Raw genomic sequence first — 16,329 nt, 5'->3', positions numbered from 1 at the left:
CCCGGAAGAGGACGCTGGGACAACCACTGCCGTTGAGAGCAGGTACGACCCTGTAAACCGCCAGTGACAGTTTGTTGAGAGTTCATCATGTCTACATATCATCTGGGTAGGGGTGTAGTATGGTATGCCGGGGCCCGGGCTCCCGGCGACCAGCATACCGTCGCCAGGAGCCCGACCGCTGGCATACCAACAGCGTGGCGAGCGCAAATGAGCCCCTTGCGGGCTTGCTGCGCTTGCCACGCTGCGGGCACGGTGGCGCGCTACGCTATTTTATTCTCCCTCCAGGGGGGTCGTGGACCCCCACGAGGGAGATAAAGTGTCGGCTGTCGGGATACCGGCACCGGTATACTGTGCGCCGGGATCCCGACAGTCGGTAAATGTTGACATAATACAGGTCAACATTCTTGTGTTGGCCTGATGACTGTCAATAAGCCATACCACACCTGATATATGCACCTATTACTCTGATTTGTAGTGCTTACTTGCTTTATTTTATTTCCTTTTTTATGTTAAATGGAGAACAGCAGATATTCTAATAGCTTATATATTCTTATATGTTCATAGCGAATATATAAATGTGTGACCTGCACACATGATCCAATTTCCCTCATCTATGTTTCTACCCAGATACTGCCAGTGTTTCTGTGCTGGAGGGAGGGGATTGCATTTACTGGATTACATTTCCCCCTTCTATATATTGTCACTAAATGGGAGCGTAAAACTGTCCCAGCATATATATTCTGTTTATCTGGGGGATGCACAGGTCAGCACAATATGTGTTTGTTGCTATTGATTTGTCCCATTCTGCCGCACAAGCATGTCAGTGAGTATCATTATTGATTTGTAGCGCAATAGATCTCACAATAAAATGGTATTTGCTAAGATTTATTGCTTTCTGTCATCTAAATGGTTTAACAGATTTCATTTCAGGCTTATATATTGGCATATGCCTTTAACAGTGATTTGTGCGGGATTCATGTACTCCATTCAGCAGATGCTCAGGAATATTCCTCTTATAAACTGGCTATAAAATAGTGTTTACTATAACCAGGGTGCAGGGCTATTGATAATTTGATACATTGCTTTAACTAAACAAAGAGTCTCCATTTTGGCATCTCACCCATTGGCCTCTGCACTTTTGAATTTATGAAATACAGACAAAATGTGTATGACGAACATCTATAAACCAAGGTGATCAGCATATGAAAGCAAACTTAAAGGACACAGAGATGGTTTGGCAAAAATGGGTCAGTAGCAAAATAAAATGTTAAATAAAACTTCAAAGAGTACAGTTATCTACTGAACCAGAGAAACCTACCAAGGCTGACGGTTGTGGAGCAAAATTGTGTCAAAATCCACAGTAGAAGAGTAATAATTAGGGCTGTTGAGACACCTGCAGGGCTCGGGTGATGCTAAGGAAGGTATGGTCAAATCAAAGCATGTAAAATACTATGTGCATGACTGCAAAGTGGTGCAGAGTGCTGCAAAGTAGGGTAATTAGTATCCGCTCCTCCCTCTCAGCACCTCTGATAGCAATGTATAGAGTGAGCAAATATGGATGTTTGCCAAATGACTGCCAAAATATGTATAGTGAAAAATTGTATATAAGTGTATAAAGAAAGGAATAGGGGGGGTCTAGAAAAAGATAGGGATATAAAGAGAGAAATAAGCAGAGCGGGAAAGAGGAAAGAAAGGTAAAGTGGAAGGAAAGAAAAATATACAGAAAGGGTTGAAAGGCAAAGGGCCAGCCAACGCAAGGCCATGCAGTGGAGAGGTGCAGAGCTGCCAAAAAAATAGGTTCATCTTAAACCATACCTGAAACAGGTATGTCAGAGTTACCAGGGGTCCCAGATCTTATGGTAAAAGTGAACTGTATTGTGAAGTGAACTGGAAATCTATTCCATTGAGGCCTCTGACCCAATTTTATTAATAACTGCTGAAAGGACAGGAGATGAAGGTTTCTTCCGTGTGTTAGCCCGCTGGGTATTTGCATACATTGCACGTAGTTTGCGTCTGACATGCAGTTTTACTTGTGCCTGAACTTGTGATCAAATTGAAATCAAACAGTAGTGGATGCCCGACCTTATAAATAAACCTACTGTAATCTCTGCAGTCATTACTAATATCTGTCATATTGCATTTATTATATATTATCTTGTGCTTTCATATTATTGGACGTATCAGAACTGTTTCATCTATAGCAGGGGTGGGGAACCTTTTATCTACCAAGGGCCATTTGGATATTTATAAAATCCTTCGGGGTCCATACAAAAATTGTCAATTTAAAAATTAGCCTGCACCTTAGTGGCACGCTGCGAAAAATGGGTGTGGCCAATTAAAATAGGACGTGAGACACATATGCCCCCAATAGTGCAGTGCCAGATACACGCATGCCTCCATGGTGCCAGATACACATATGCCTCCATGGGGACAGATACACATATGCCTCCACAGTGCCAGATACACATATGCCTCCACGGTGCCAGATAGACAAATGCCCCACAGTGCCAGATAGACAAATCCCCCACAGTGCCAGATAGACAAATGCCCCACAGTGCCAGATACATATTACCCCACACATGCTATGCTCCCCACCACACCCCACTGTGCTGCTCACCGCTGCTGTGTGTGTGTGTGTGTGTGTGTGTGTGTGTGTGTGTGTGTGTGTGTGTGTTCGGGGAGGAGAGCTCAGCGTGCACCTCTCCTACCCCTTAATGCGCCATCCGGTGGCGGTGTGCCTCAGCTGTCAGGGGCCAGTCAGGGAGGAGAACGCGGCTATGTCGGGCAGCGGCATGTAGGATCTTAAACCAGCAGCCAGTTTGAGAGCCAATCAAAGCTCGTGGACCGGCTGGACCGGCAGCGGCGGCTCCTGATTGGCTGCCGGTCCGCCAGCTCTGATTGGCTCTCGAACCGGCGGCTGGTTTGAGATCCTACACGCTGCTGCCGCCGGACATAGCTGCGCTCTCCTCCCTGTCCTGACAGCTGAGAGACGCTGCCGCTGGACTGAGCACAAAGGGGCAGGAGAGGCGCATGCTGCGCTCTTCTTCCCTGACACACAGCAGCGGGCCGAAAAAGTGGCTTTGCAACCCTTATACGGCCCGCAGGCCTGGAGGTTCCCCACCCCTGATCTATAGGTCTGTTTACTTAGAAATGCCAATCCTTTAGTGAAGTACACTAATAACATCAGGCTGATTATGACTAAACCCTCTGTTCTCTCATTGCCGATAGTACCATACTTTGTCCAGATCAAAGTCTGTCTTCAAACATTTCCACATTAATACTGTACTCCACTAATACTTGCCTAACACATTTGATACTGTTGCTGTATGATGATTAAATTATCATGTTAAATTGTATCATCTGGTTTCAACTTTTTTTATTTCTTTCTGAATGACTCATTGGAGATGCCTAAAGGGGGGTACTCACGGAGCGATCGCTGCTTAAAATCTAAGCAATCTGACTAGATTGCTTAGATTTTAAGCAGCGATCACTCCGTGTGTACCCCTCACAGCGATAGTGATGCGCAGCCCCGCGCATCGCTATCGCTGGTGCTAGATTGGCCTCCCCCCGCACGCTCCGCACACATCGCGCTGTGCTGAGCGGGGGGAGAGATGTGTGCTGAGCGGTTCGCTCAGCACACATCTCTCCCCACATCTGCCAGTGAGTACTGGCCTTTACTCTATAAGGGAGGTGTCTGCTGCCTTGGGGTTAGTCATGCGATTATATCTGCCTCTAATTGAATAGCTCTTTACCCAGGAGCAGAGGCCATATGCTACGAACCACGGCTAACTGAATCTCCCCCTATGGGGGGAATTCAAATGTTTGAAAAGTCAGTTGGGTGTCTGTTTTTTTCCTATTAGATAGGAAAAAACAGACACCAAATTAACTTTTCAAACAATTGCATATCCCCTATATGTTTATATTCTGAAGGATTAGAATTTCTAAGTAAATAAACTTACAGATGAGACAGTTATGAAAAGTATTGTATTATTTTATTGTCATGTCTTTTTTTTGGGTATGTATCGTAAAGCTGCCATAGGCCTTATATTAACGTACAAATGAGCGATTTAAGATGAAATTAAGAGACAGGATACTTTACTGGAAACCTTCTGTATTAGTGCTTTCTGGACTGATCTAATTTTACTGTCTGCTAGTCGGACACAGCCTTAAAATGCAAACCCAGTTGGTGCATAAACAGTGCAGTGTTTTGTTATTTCTTTTTTTTTTTTTTTTGTCTTGACCTCCCCACCCACTCAGAAAGGAAAGAGCAACATTAAAGGGTTTGCATTCTAAGTGGTGCGTTGTGGTGGAAACTGCAGCATCAGCAGCACTGAGAAGCTATAATGAAAGACAGTTTACAGTATGTTCTATGTTCCAAGATTTTAGTAAGTAGCCACATTGTTTTAGTTGTGTTGGCATGAAGAGCACAACTTTTTATCATATTTAATGCTGCAACTCCAAACCTATTATCCCAATTTTTTTTTTTTTTTAAACCTGTCTAACAATATGAATTTGAATTCTTTTGCATTCTATTGGCCATATCCAACGTGGATATTCTCCTTCTGTTTGATACCACATTTTTCTTAATCAACAGATTCTAAACACCATTTTGTAGTTTGTGTTTTGAATTGTCTTTTCCTTTTGGTTGTAGAGTGTGAACCAATTGAAGCCATAGCCAAGTTTGACTATATTGGAAGATCTGCTCGAGAGCTATCTTTTAAAAAGGGGGCTTCCCTTCTCCTGTATCACCGTGCATCTGAAGACTGGTGGGAAGGGAGACACAACGGGATTGATGGCCTGGTACCCCACCAGTACATTGTGGTACAGGATATGTAAGTTGTATTAATCAACATGATAACGAAAACATCTGACCGCAACCACAAATCTGTATCACACACATTGTTTGTTGATATTTTTAGGGATGATGCATTTTCCGATTCCCTCAGCCAGAAGGCCGATAGTGAAGCCAGCAGTGGCCCAGTCAATGAAGACAAGTTATCGTTGAAGGATATAAACTCACCCACCGAGCGGAACCCTGATCTGTATCTGGGAAGGTGAGCCCTAGATTGTCAACAGATTAATGGGTCTATTTACTATTCCTTGAAGAGAGAGAAATTGCAGAGATAATGTACCAGCCAATCAGCTCCTATCTGCCATGTTACAGGCTGTGTTTGAAAAATGATAATTAAGAACTGGTTGGTTAGTATTTTATCTCTCTCCACTTTATTTCCAAGGGTTAGTAAATAAGCCTTTTTGAAAAAACATTACGTAATATTAAAAGTTACATGTGAACTTTGTGATATCTGTCGTTCTCTATACATTTTGCAATAAACAGTAGTTTAAATAGTTATTGTCAATGCATAGAGACGAAACTAAATGTTGCCTAACAGAGGTTATCCAATTACCTACAAAGTGATGACACTGCCAATATTCTCCATACCATTGTGTGAAATATTTGAATAATAAAAAACATAAAAAAAATTTTACATAGTACATTTTAACATGATGGCTGTATTATTAGTAACAAAGCCTTGTATTGCTATTGTAATAATATTTGTATGACACCACAAAGGGTCTGCAGTTCTGTACAAAGGTCATATAGCAAAACTGAACATTGAATTTCAATAAGAATGTTACACAGTAACATACAGCTACAAATAGCACAGTAACTAGATACAGTGCGGCGTGTTACATCTCACTTTAGCTTGAAGAGACAGCAGAAGTGAGGGGACAGAATAGAGAGAAAATTAGTCCAAGTTGAGCCTGTGCCACAGAACTATGATGGAGCAAACAGGACCAGGCCACTGAAGTACGACAGGAGGCCAGGGAGGAAGGGCAAGGGATAATTGTAAAGAAGTGGGAGAGAAGAACATTGGCGCTACCTTTTAAAATATCAAGTGTGGTGGAACTAACAATGGAAAAGCGAGAATATATAAATAAACTTTAGTAAGGAATGAGTAGAGAAATGAGATCACATAGGAGCTTCCAGTCCAGTACGGTCGCCCATAGAAATTGCAGATGTGAGTGGCAAGGATGGCGCCATAAGGCGAGTCAAATCATTAAATCATATGCCAATTATAACATAAATTAAATATAGAAGTTATAGTATTAAGCTATAAAAAATGGCTTAAGAATAACTAGATTTATGGTAAGAACTTACCGTTGTTAAATCTTTCTGCGAGGTACACTGGGCTCCAGAGGGAATGACATTGGGGTGTAGAGTAGGATCTTGATCCGAGGCACCAACAGTCTCAAAGCTTTGACCTTCTTCCCAGAATGCATAGCGCCGCCTCCTCTATAACCCCGCCTCTGTGCATAGGAACTCGGTTTTTGTTAACCAGTCCAATGCAGTAGCAGGCAAAAGAGACGACAACTGTTAGTAGCCACATACACCACATTCTCACGACAGGAGAAAGTGTCGCGGCTAATGCCATACCAACCCAAAGAAGCTAAGTGCGTCAGGGTGGGCGCCCTGTGGAGCCCAGTGTACCTCGCAGAAAGAGATTTAACAACGGTAAGTTCTTACCATAAATCTCCTTTTCTGCTGCGGGGTACACTGGGCTCCACAGGGAATTACATTGGGGATGTCCTAAAGCAGTTCCTTATGGGAGGGGACACACTGTAGCGGGCACAAGAACCCGGCGTCCAAAGGAAGCATCCTGGGAGGCGGAAGTATTGAAGGCATAGAACCTTATGAACGTGTTCACTGAGAACCACGTAGCCGCCTTGCACAAGTGTTCAAGGATCGCACCACGGCGGGCCGCCCAAGAAGGTCCAACAGACCGAGTAGAATGGGCCTTAATAGTAACAGGAGCTGGACGTCCAGCCTGTACATAAGCATGTGCAATCACCGGACTGCCTGATAGGAGCTGTCCACTTCACATAGATACGGAGAGCCCGTACCACATCCAAAGACCGCTCTTTGGAAGACAATTCAGGAGAGGCAAAGGCCGGAACCACAATCTCCTGATTAAGGTGTAAAGAAGACACCACCTTAGGTAGTTACCCGGGACGTGTCCTAAGAGCCGCCCGGTCACAGTGAAAAATCAGATATGGTGACTTCCAGGACAAGGCACCCAAATCCGACACCCGTCTGGCAGAGGCAATAGCCAGCAGAAACATCACCTTAAGAGAAAGCCACTTAAGGTCTGCCGATTCAAGAGGCTCAAACGGAGACCCTTGCAACGCCTCCAGAACCACCGACAAGTCCCAAGGAGCCACAGGTGGGACGTAAGGAGGTTGAATCCGCAACACACCCTGAGTGAATGTATGAACATCAGGTAAAGTTGCAATTTTTCTCTGGAACCAAACCGACAAGGCAGAAATATGAACCTTGATGGAGGCCAGACGAAGGCCCAAGTCCAGGCCCTGTTGTAGAAAGGCCAAAAGGTTGGCCGTACTAAACTTGTAAGCGTCATGATTGTTAGATGCGCATCAAGCAAAGTAAGAATTCCAGACCCTATGATAAATCCGAGTAGAGGTCGGTTTCCGGGCCTTCAACATGGTTTGAATGACCGCCTCAGAAAATCCTTTGGCCCTCAAGACGGAAGCTTCAAGAGCCACTCTGTCAAAGCCAACTGGGCTAAATCCTGATATACACAGGGGCCCTGAACGAGGAGATCTGGGCGCTGCGGAAGTAGAAGGGGTCGCTCTATCGAAAGACCCTGAAGGTCTGAGAACCAATGCCGTCTGGGCCACGCTGGAGCGATCAGAAGTAGGATTCCTCCTTCTTGCTTGAACTTCCTTATTATTCTGGGCAGGAGTGACACCGGAGGGAACACGTATGGCAGCCTAAAGTTCCATGGAATTGCCAGTGCGTCCACGAACGCTGCTTGAGGATCCCTTGTCCTTGCTCTGAAGACCGGAATCTTGCGATTGTGTCAAGATGCCATCAGGTCCACATCTGGAAGGCCCCACTTGTCCACGAGGAGTTGAAACATTTCTGGATGGAGGCTCCACTCTCCGGCGTGTGCGTCCTGACGACTGAGAAAGTCTGCTTCCCAGTTTAGGACCCCGGAATGAACACTGCCGATATGGCTGGCAGATGGCGTTCCGCCCACTGAAGAATCCGTGATACTGCCCTCATTGCCATGTGGCTTCGAGTGCCGCCTTAATGATTGATGTACGTCACCATGGTGGCGTTGTCCGACTGTACTTGAACAGGTCTGTTCTGTATTAAATGCTGGGCCAAGTTCGATGAGTTGAACACCGCACGCAATTACAGAATGTTTATCGGGAGGAGAGACTCCTCCCTTGATCCACCGACCCTGAAGGGAGTGTTGCTCCAACACCACGCCCCAACCTCTCAGACTGGCATCCATCGTCAGAAGGACCCAGTTGGAGATCCAGAAGGGACGACCCCTGCTCAATCGTTGGTCCTGAAGCCACCAGCTCAGTTACAGACGGACCTCCGGAGACGAGGAGATCATTTGAGAACTGATCCGGTGAGGCAGGCCATCCCATTTGGCAAGAATCAGCTTCTGCAGAGGGCGGGAATGGAATTGAGCGTACTCCACCATGTCGAAAGCCGACACCATGAGACCTAGCACTCGCATTGCCGAATGTATTGACACTTGCGGACGAGATAGGAAGCATCAAATCCTGTCCTGAAGCTTCAGGACTTTCTCCTGAGACAAGAACAACCGCTGATTGTGAGTGTCCAACAACGCCCCCCAGGTGCACCATGCTCTGAGCAGGGTCCAGGGAAGATTTCTTCCAGTTGATGAGCCACCCGTGGGCTTGCAGAAACTGAATAGTCAGATCCAGATGGCATAGGAGAATTTCTGGGGAATTTGCCAGGATCAACAAGTCGTCCAGGTACGGTAGGATCCTGACACCTTGACGGCGGAGTACAGCCGTCATTACCGCCATGACCTTGGTGAAGACTCGCGGAGCTGTGGTCAAACCAAAAAGGTAACGCCCGAAATTGGTAATGGAGGTAGCCAACCGCAAATCTCAGGTACTGCTGATGCGACACTGCAATGGGAAAATGCAGGTAAGCATCCTGTATGCCCAGGGAGACCATATAATTCCCAGGTTCCAAGGCCAGAACAATAGAGCAAAGAGTTTCCATACAAAACTTGGCGACCCTCACAAATTTGTTCAAGGACTTGAGGTTGAGAATGGGCCGGGAGCACCCATTCGGTTTCGGGACTAGGAACAGCGGTGAATAGTACCCCTTGCCTCTTTGAGCCAGAGGCACCTGTACTACCACTCATGTGTCCAGGTAAGACTATACCACCGAATGAAGAGTTTTTACCTTCACCTGATCCGAAGGGACGTCTGTCAGGCAAAATCGATGAGGGGGGGGCGATTCTTGAAGGATATGGCGTAACCTAGAGTGACTATTACCCGTACCCAGACATCGGAAGTGGTCCTCAACCATTCCTGGGTATACCCTAGAAGTCGGCCTCCCACCCTGGGATCCCCCAGAGGGAGGCCCGCCCCGTCATGCGGCAGGCTTGTCAGTTTTGGAAGAAGGCTGACTGGCAGCCCAGGCCGGTTTGGGCTTATTGGGTTTGGAAGTGCGAACCTGTTTTGGGTACGCCTGGCTTTTTGCTTTCCCTGAAGGACGAAAGGGAGTACTCTTGGCCTTCGGCACCGAAGGAGTAATAGTAGGTAGACATGCTGTTTAAGCAGAAGCTAAGTCAGCCACTATCTTGTTGAGGTCTTCTCCGAAAATAATGTCTCCCTTAAAAGGGAGTACCTCCAGGGTTTTCTTAGAGTACATGTCCACAGACCAGGACCGTGACCAAAGAATTTGGCGAGCCAAAAATGGACATAGAAGCCTTGGCCACCAGAATACTGGCATCAGAAGCTGCCTCCTTAATGTAATGAGAAGCTGTGACAATATAAGACAGACATTGTCTAGCATGATCAGAAGCGTTGGAAGGCAACTCCGCCTCCAGCTCTTGAGCCCATGCTTCAACAGCCTCTGCAGCCCATGTCGCTGCAATGGTGGGCCTATGCACAGCACTAGTTAGGGTGTAAATTGCCTTTAAACAACCCTCCACACGCTTATCTGTCGGTTCTTCGTTACCGGCAGAGCGGAGGATACCACTAGCCGCGCCACTTGCGAATCCACTGGCAGGGGTGTTTCCCAATTTTTACTTGGCTCTGATGCGAGGGGGCAGCGAGCTGACGTATGTCAACTAAATGGTCAGAATGAGGTAAAACTTGTTTAACCACTTTCTGACGTTTAAACCTGTCCGGTTTCTTAGGGGCAGCATGAGGCTCCGGGTCATCAGTAATTTGAAGAATGAGCCTGATAGCCTCCAACAAGTCAGGAACATCCACCTGTGAAACAGATTCCCCATCAGAAGCGTCAGGATCAAAATCTGTGGGGTCAGTATAAACGCCATCCTCATCAGATGAGGTGTCTGTGACGTTGGTGGATTGTGAGGTAGTAATGGCCCACTTAAAGGACCCCTTGGTCTTAGGTGGGCGAGGGTTAGACTTCTGAGTAGTCAGTGATTGGTTCAATTGCTGTAACTGAGCGGACAGTTGATCTGCCCATGGCGGGTTAACTGCGGGGACCATAAGCGATTGTACCAGCACAGGAGGTCCCATAGGGAGCGTTAGTCTAGTTACCAGCGTATTCAATAGCGTGGAGAAGGTAGCCCAAGGTGGGTCATTTTGAACCCCCATTGCTACAGTCCCACTTGGGGGTAAGGATCCCCCAGAACCTTAACCCTCAGTTGCTATGTTTTCCTCAAATGTGTCTGCAGCGTCACCACCACGCAATGTGGGATCAGCCCCAGCACCATTGCCCTTTGTAGCTGACATATCCGAAAGCTCGATGCAAGGCAACACAGTACAATATCAGCAGCACAATACCTGACAAGAACCCCCTGTGCAGTGTATCAGCACAAACAGGGAATTCAAGAGGTATATGGTGACTAAAAATCACAGAGAAAAATACACACTGAGTATATCCTGTGAACTACCTATATTAAATGATACACCTGACTCACTTAGCCCCCTCAGGTTAAAGAATATAGGGATAGCAATCTGAGTGAGATACACGAAATGGAGGTCACACAGCAGCTATATGTACACACACATAGTCACATTGTACAATGCAGAAATTATGACATGCAATAAAACTGTACACATGTAGAGTGAGCAGTTGCTAAAATCAACCATATAAAGCATATAGAATAATTGTATTGGATTACCTAACTGAGCTATAATAGCTCCATATAGATAAAAATAATATACAGAAAGTTCCCCGCACAGGCTGCAGGAAAAGTCTACTCAGTCCGGTTACACTGGCTGAGCCCTTCTCCAACTTCCCATCGATTGGTAATAACCTACCTCATTGCCTTAGGACAGACTGATAAGTATTATTTTATCTATATAGCTCACTTAGATACCCCAATACTTAATTTATGCACATTTCATGTTTATTCCAGCTTTGTGCACGGCATGTGTATATTTATTCTTTGTACGGTTCATTTAAACAATTGCTTGCTACCTATGTACCTACTCAGATTTAAACCTTATTATTTACAGCATTTTTATATAATACATTATGATTCTATTCTAAAGCAGTTTTATATCTTGATGATATAACTTTTATATTCATTTTATATTATCATTGTTATATGATTTAAGAGATTTGACTCACCTTACAGAGCCATCCTTTCCCCTGTCCACTAGCATCAGTAGTTATGCTGTTGATATGTATAGTAGGACATGTGGGAATAGGGCTCTGCGTGTGATAGCTCACAATCTAATATTATTATTATTATTACAGACATAGACGCAGAGCTGATCCACCACCTCCTTCTCGTCGTTCAGGCAGGACCAGTGACATCCACTGCCCGGTCCACCCTCAGAACAATACTTCAATGGAAATTGGATCTTCTGTTTTAAGTCATTGCAGCCCACGGGCTCTTTTACAGAATCGTAACCTTAACACTGACAGTCCTGAACGTAGACGGAAACCAGGCCATGGAAGTCTGACCAACATAAGCAGGCATGATTCCCTAAAAAAGATAGATAGTCCTCCTATACGAAGGTCTACATCATCAGGACAATACACAAACTTTAATGACCACAAGCCCCTTGATCCAGAGAGTATTGCTCAGGTATGTAAAGGGAAATAAATATATTTTGGGAATGACAAAAAACCCTAAGCTATCATTTTGTTGTCCCCAAAAATGTGTAAACAAAAGTTTCCTGTAGCAATGGAACCCTACAACACTGCTACCATGCTTTCCACTTTACCTGAAACTGGTGTGTTCCCTAAATACTCACTGCCATCCAACCTGATCCCTGAATAAGATGCCTCCATGCGTGTATTAAAAGGATAGACCAGATTCAGGTAAGTGTGGCATGAGTGATAGAAAGGATGTATTCAACAGGGCAGCAGTGTCCCATTAGATACCACTTCCCTTGCTAACTGCTTACATTTTTTTCATATACCTAAGTATCTTGTAGGGTCAAAAATATGGTCGGTACTGTTCATCTGGTTTGAGATTTAAAATATATTGATTAAGTGAAGATATCAAATGTAATACTATCCGTGCCACGGCTGACTAGACTGACTGGTCCTCTGCCAAAGGTAGATACAGACATACTTTCTGTGGAAAGAGATTATTCATATTTTCAGTGTTTGAAATCTAATATTTATATATGCAAACAATAATTGCTTTCTTTTGTTAATGTCCTTATTCATGGAAAGCTACTTTATAGTAGATATCTACTTTATTTGTGGGTAGGGTTAGATTATTGATGATAGTTGTGTATAGGACTGTGATCTAGTCTTACTGTGTTGTGTCTTAAGCAGGATATAGAGGATACCATGAACTCTGCCCTGAATGAGCTTCGTGAGCTTGAACGACAAAGTTCTGCAAAGCATGCCCCAGATGTAGTCCTGGATACACTGGAACAAATAAAGAACTCTACAACCCCAGCAACATCGACAGAATCACGGAGTCCTCTCCATAACATTATATTTAAGAACACAGAGCCACAAATCCGGCGCAGTACTAGTACTTCTACTGACACAATGAGTACGTTTAAGCCCATGGTGACGCCTAGAATGGGAGTTCAGTTAAAGCCTCCAGCTTTACGGCCAAAACCTATTGTCCTTCCTAAAACTAATCCTGGCATAGGACCACCGCAAACTTCTCAAGGGGCAGCAGATAAATCATGCACAATGTAATGTTATGCATCATACCATGCTTTGGATAATATGGGGAAGAAACTGCTGCCGTGATATGAGTAGTAGGTTAATAATTGGAGATGCCATGGTTTTACAGGAACTGATATTAAACACCTGTTAACTACACTAAGACCTGTATTAAAACAAACTGGATAGTATTATATGGTGTTTACAACAGTAGAAACACATAGCTATTACTTGAAGATTTGATGCTGCACAAGTTGTATAGTTTGCAACAGATCACAAATGGCTTCCCACTTATATAGATTTATCTATTTTCCATAAATCTTATCTAATCTCTACAACTCATAGTGAGTCAAGGATCAATATGGAAAACAAGGCCTATTTGGTTTGCAGAGTAGCCTGATAGCAGTAGTTTAATAGAATGCTTAAGTTACATTCCTTCGAGGCCTTGCTGCTTGCTCTTTACACTCTAAGAAACCTATGGTAGATCCCAAACACATATGCCTTGAACCGAAGTACCCGACTGTATATCTCCCCAATGCTATCTAATAGGTAGAAGGGTCAGTTGTGTATAGGATGCACTGCATAACGGTTCTTAAGATTCTGTAGGTTGAAATGTGCGTGAATTTTATATATATATATATATATATATATATATATATATATATATATATATATATATATATATATATATATTGCAGAGGTGCGGCACTCATACCAAATAACAAGACATCAGAGGCGTAAAAGCTTATGCATCAACGTTTCAATATTTACATATTGTCTTCAGGACATATTGAAACGTTGATGCATAAGCTTTTACGCCTCTGATGTCTTGTTATTTGGTATGAGTGCCGCACCTCTGCAAAATATATCGTTTCTCTGTGAGGGCACCGCCGCAGCTGCTGATTCAAGCATGGAGTGCCGGACCTGCGTTTCCTATATATATATATATATATAAATAAAAAACAATGTTTTGCACATGCACACTATAAAGCGCGATGGACTATGTATTGCTATACAGAATTACTCGTGTGTAGCTGGATTTCTTATAAGCCGTTACAATTAGTCATGTGTATGTGAATGCCATTAAAGCTTAAGGGCGGTCAGCTGCTATAATTACATAGTATATTTAAAGTGATTTTCTTTCTAATGCAGCTCGCAAACAGCTGGAAAATAAGACTACGACCCAGCATACTGACCCCCATACAATAGTGCCTGGAGGTCCATCTTGTTCTCAGCTGCACAATTGGTCCGGTTATACACTGACCAAACCCAGAACACTTCAGTAAGATGATGTATGTTGAGCAATAAGCACAGCAGACATGATTGGATGTTTATACAATGCTAGTACAGTGTTAATACCAGTCCTGTCATTGCAGGAGGTGGTTATACCAGACATTAATTATTTTATCATATAGAAAGTCCACAGACATCTCTTACTGATGCAATTATTTCCTTTTTTTATCTGCCTGTAAAAGTCTATTAATATACTAATATTGTATGGGTATAGTTGTCTTCACATATGGGGTATAATTGACCATATTTTTCAAATATACAAACTGCACAATCTATTTAACATTGCTGTGTAGCTTAGGCCTAAAACCTCACTTGTTTTGTTTTATATGCTAGGCCAAAGACATATGCTGGTACTTATTGCTTTATTTTTAATAATTCATTTAGTTGTATATATGTTTTGTATATACTAATTTACAGCCACCTTATTGCCTATGAGACTGTTTTTTTATTATATGTTTTTGTAGGTTCTAGTTAATCCATTTATGGCAGAAATCTGATTTTAGTTCTAGTTGAATAAATCTGGATGCATTGGCCCAGATAAGCATAGTAGAGACGGCTGACCTTTCTGACAATGCATTTGGGATTATACTTGGATACTATCTATAGACTGTTCCACTTATTTTAAATCTACAAATGAAACCTGTTTTCCCATTTTTTTTTTCTTTTATTTAATGTACATTTGGGAGAATTATTTTAAGATGTGAACAGCCCTCCCATATTTTAAAAGTAGGACAATTGAAAAAAAAACTGTGTTGGCTTCGCTTTGATAGTCTTGTATTTTATTAACATTACTGTAATAATACTTTTAGGACCAAGAGGTAAAAGTCCACTAGCACTGCTCAGCTTCCATTACTGAGAAGGCAGGCATTTGTCTACATGTTGTATACTTCCTCACTGCAGCCACGAGCCATTGGACGCTGAGTCCAGGAGCTCTGTGAGTAAGATGGACCCTCTCTACACAGCAGTGTCCTTGTATATTCATATATGGGCCTTGGAACTCATAGGAGCAAACTGGAATTATCTACTGTCGTTCAAGCACAGGACTAGCCTGGGTACTGTTTTTCTTATGGTCTGTGTAACATTGTAGGGTTAAATACATGTTTTTAAACAATTGATAAAATATATACTAAAGTAATTGTTATAGGCTGCATAGTACTTATTAGAATTAGCGTAGTACTAGAATATAGTAGAAGCAGTGCATTTTGTGAGTGTGCTGCCAGTTACGTGTGTAGTTTGATGGTTCTAGATATTTGGAGTACTGTAGGTGGATGTGTACAGTCAGAGGAGCTGTAGATGTTACTAGTGAGGCCTATGAGGAGTTACTTCTAGCACCGAGGTAACTCCTGCACAGTCAGCTGTCCACATTGTCCTTTAACTGTCAGTTCCAATTACACTACTGCTAGCAATTTTTTTTGTTGACTGTTAACTATTTGTGTTGGTGTACATCTGTAGTATGTACATGTGAAAGTGCCTTTACATTTTTAGAGGAACTTCAACTTTTTACTCTACGTATTACGTTACCATTGCATTCAGTTCCATTAAAAAAGAAAGAAAACATGACTAAAAAAATTGTATAAATTTCATTTAAGAAATACAAAAAAAACCTGTACTGTTAATCTGTTGTGATGATGCACTTTTATGTATAGTACTGTACATTTTGGCATGTACCATTACAGGCTTCAACATCCATCCAGGTTTGTTCCTCTGTAGTTTTTCTTTATAATAAAGAATTTAGTTCCGTCAGTCATTGTCTGATTTTCATTGCCTTTCACACTTAATATGTGATCGTTTAGGGGTTTATTTACTATTTATGTTTTGCCTGCACAATTTAAAACAGCAATACTATTAACGGAAAAACTAGGTGTGCTTTGCATTTAATAATATTGATGGTTTAAATT

General features: G+C 43.1%; 1 protein-coding gene across 4 annotated transcripts in view; it reads left to right on the top strand.

Moving 5' to 3' along the window:
• SRGAP1 (SLIT-ROBO Rho GTPase activating protein 1) overlaps positions 1 to 13,824 on the top strand; it is a 291,433-nt gene extending 277,609 nt beyond the window's left edge. For 2 of the 4 annotated variants that reach the window (XM_063927573.1, XM_063927575.1), the window contains exons 19-22: positions 4,652 to 4,832; positions 4,920 to 5,054; positions 11,759 to 12,092; positions 12,794 to 13,823. In XM_063927573.1, coding sequence (XP_063783643.1) covers positions 4,652 to 4,832; positions 4,920 to 5,054; positions 11,759 to 12,092; positions 12,794 to 13,171 — 1,028 coding nt within the window. In that variant the 3' untranslated portion in view covers positions 13,172 to 13,823. Of the gene's footprint in view, positions 1 to 4,651; positions 4,833 to 4,919; positions 5,055 to 11,758; positions 12,093 to 12,790 lie in introns of all 4 variants that reach the window. The other 2 variants (XM_063927572.1, XM_063927574.1) reach the window with 2 other exon arrangements.
• The last annotated feature ends 2,505 nt before the right edge of the window (positions 13,825 to 16,329 follow it).

The sequence above is a fragment of the Pseudophryne corroboree genome, chromosome 6, assembly GCF_028390025.1.
Source record: "Pseudophryne corroboree isolate aPseCor3 chromosome 6, aPseCor3.hap2, whole genome shotgun sequence".
In the NCBI taxonomy this organism is placed as follows: domain Eukaryota; kingdom Metazoa; phylum Chordata; class Amphibia; order Anura; family Myobatrachidae; genus Pseudophryne; species Pseudophryne corroboree.
Note: the sequence above shows the minus strand (reverse complement) of the source record. Positions and strands in the feature narration are given on the sequence as shown.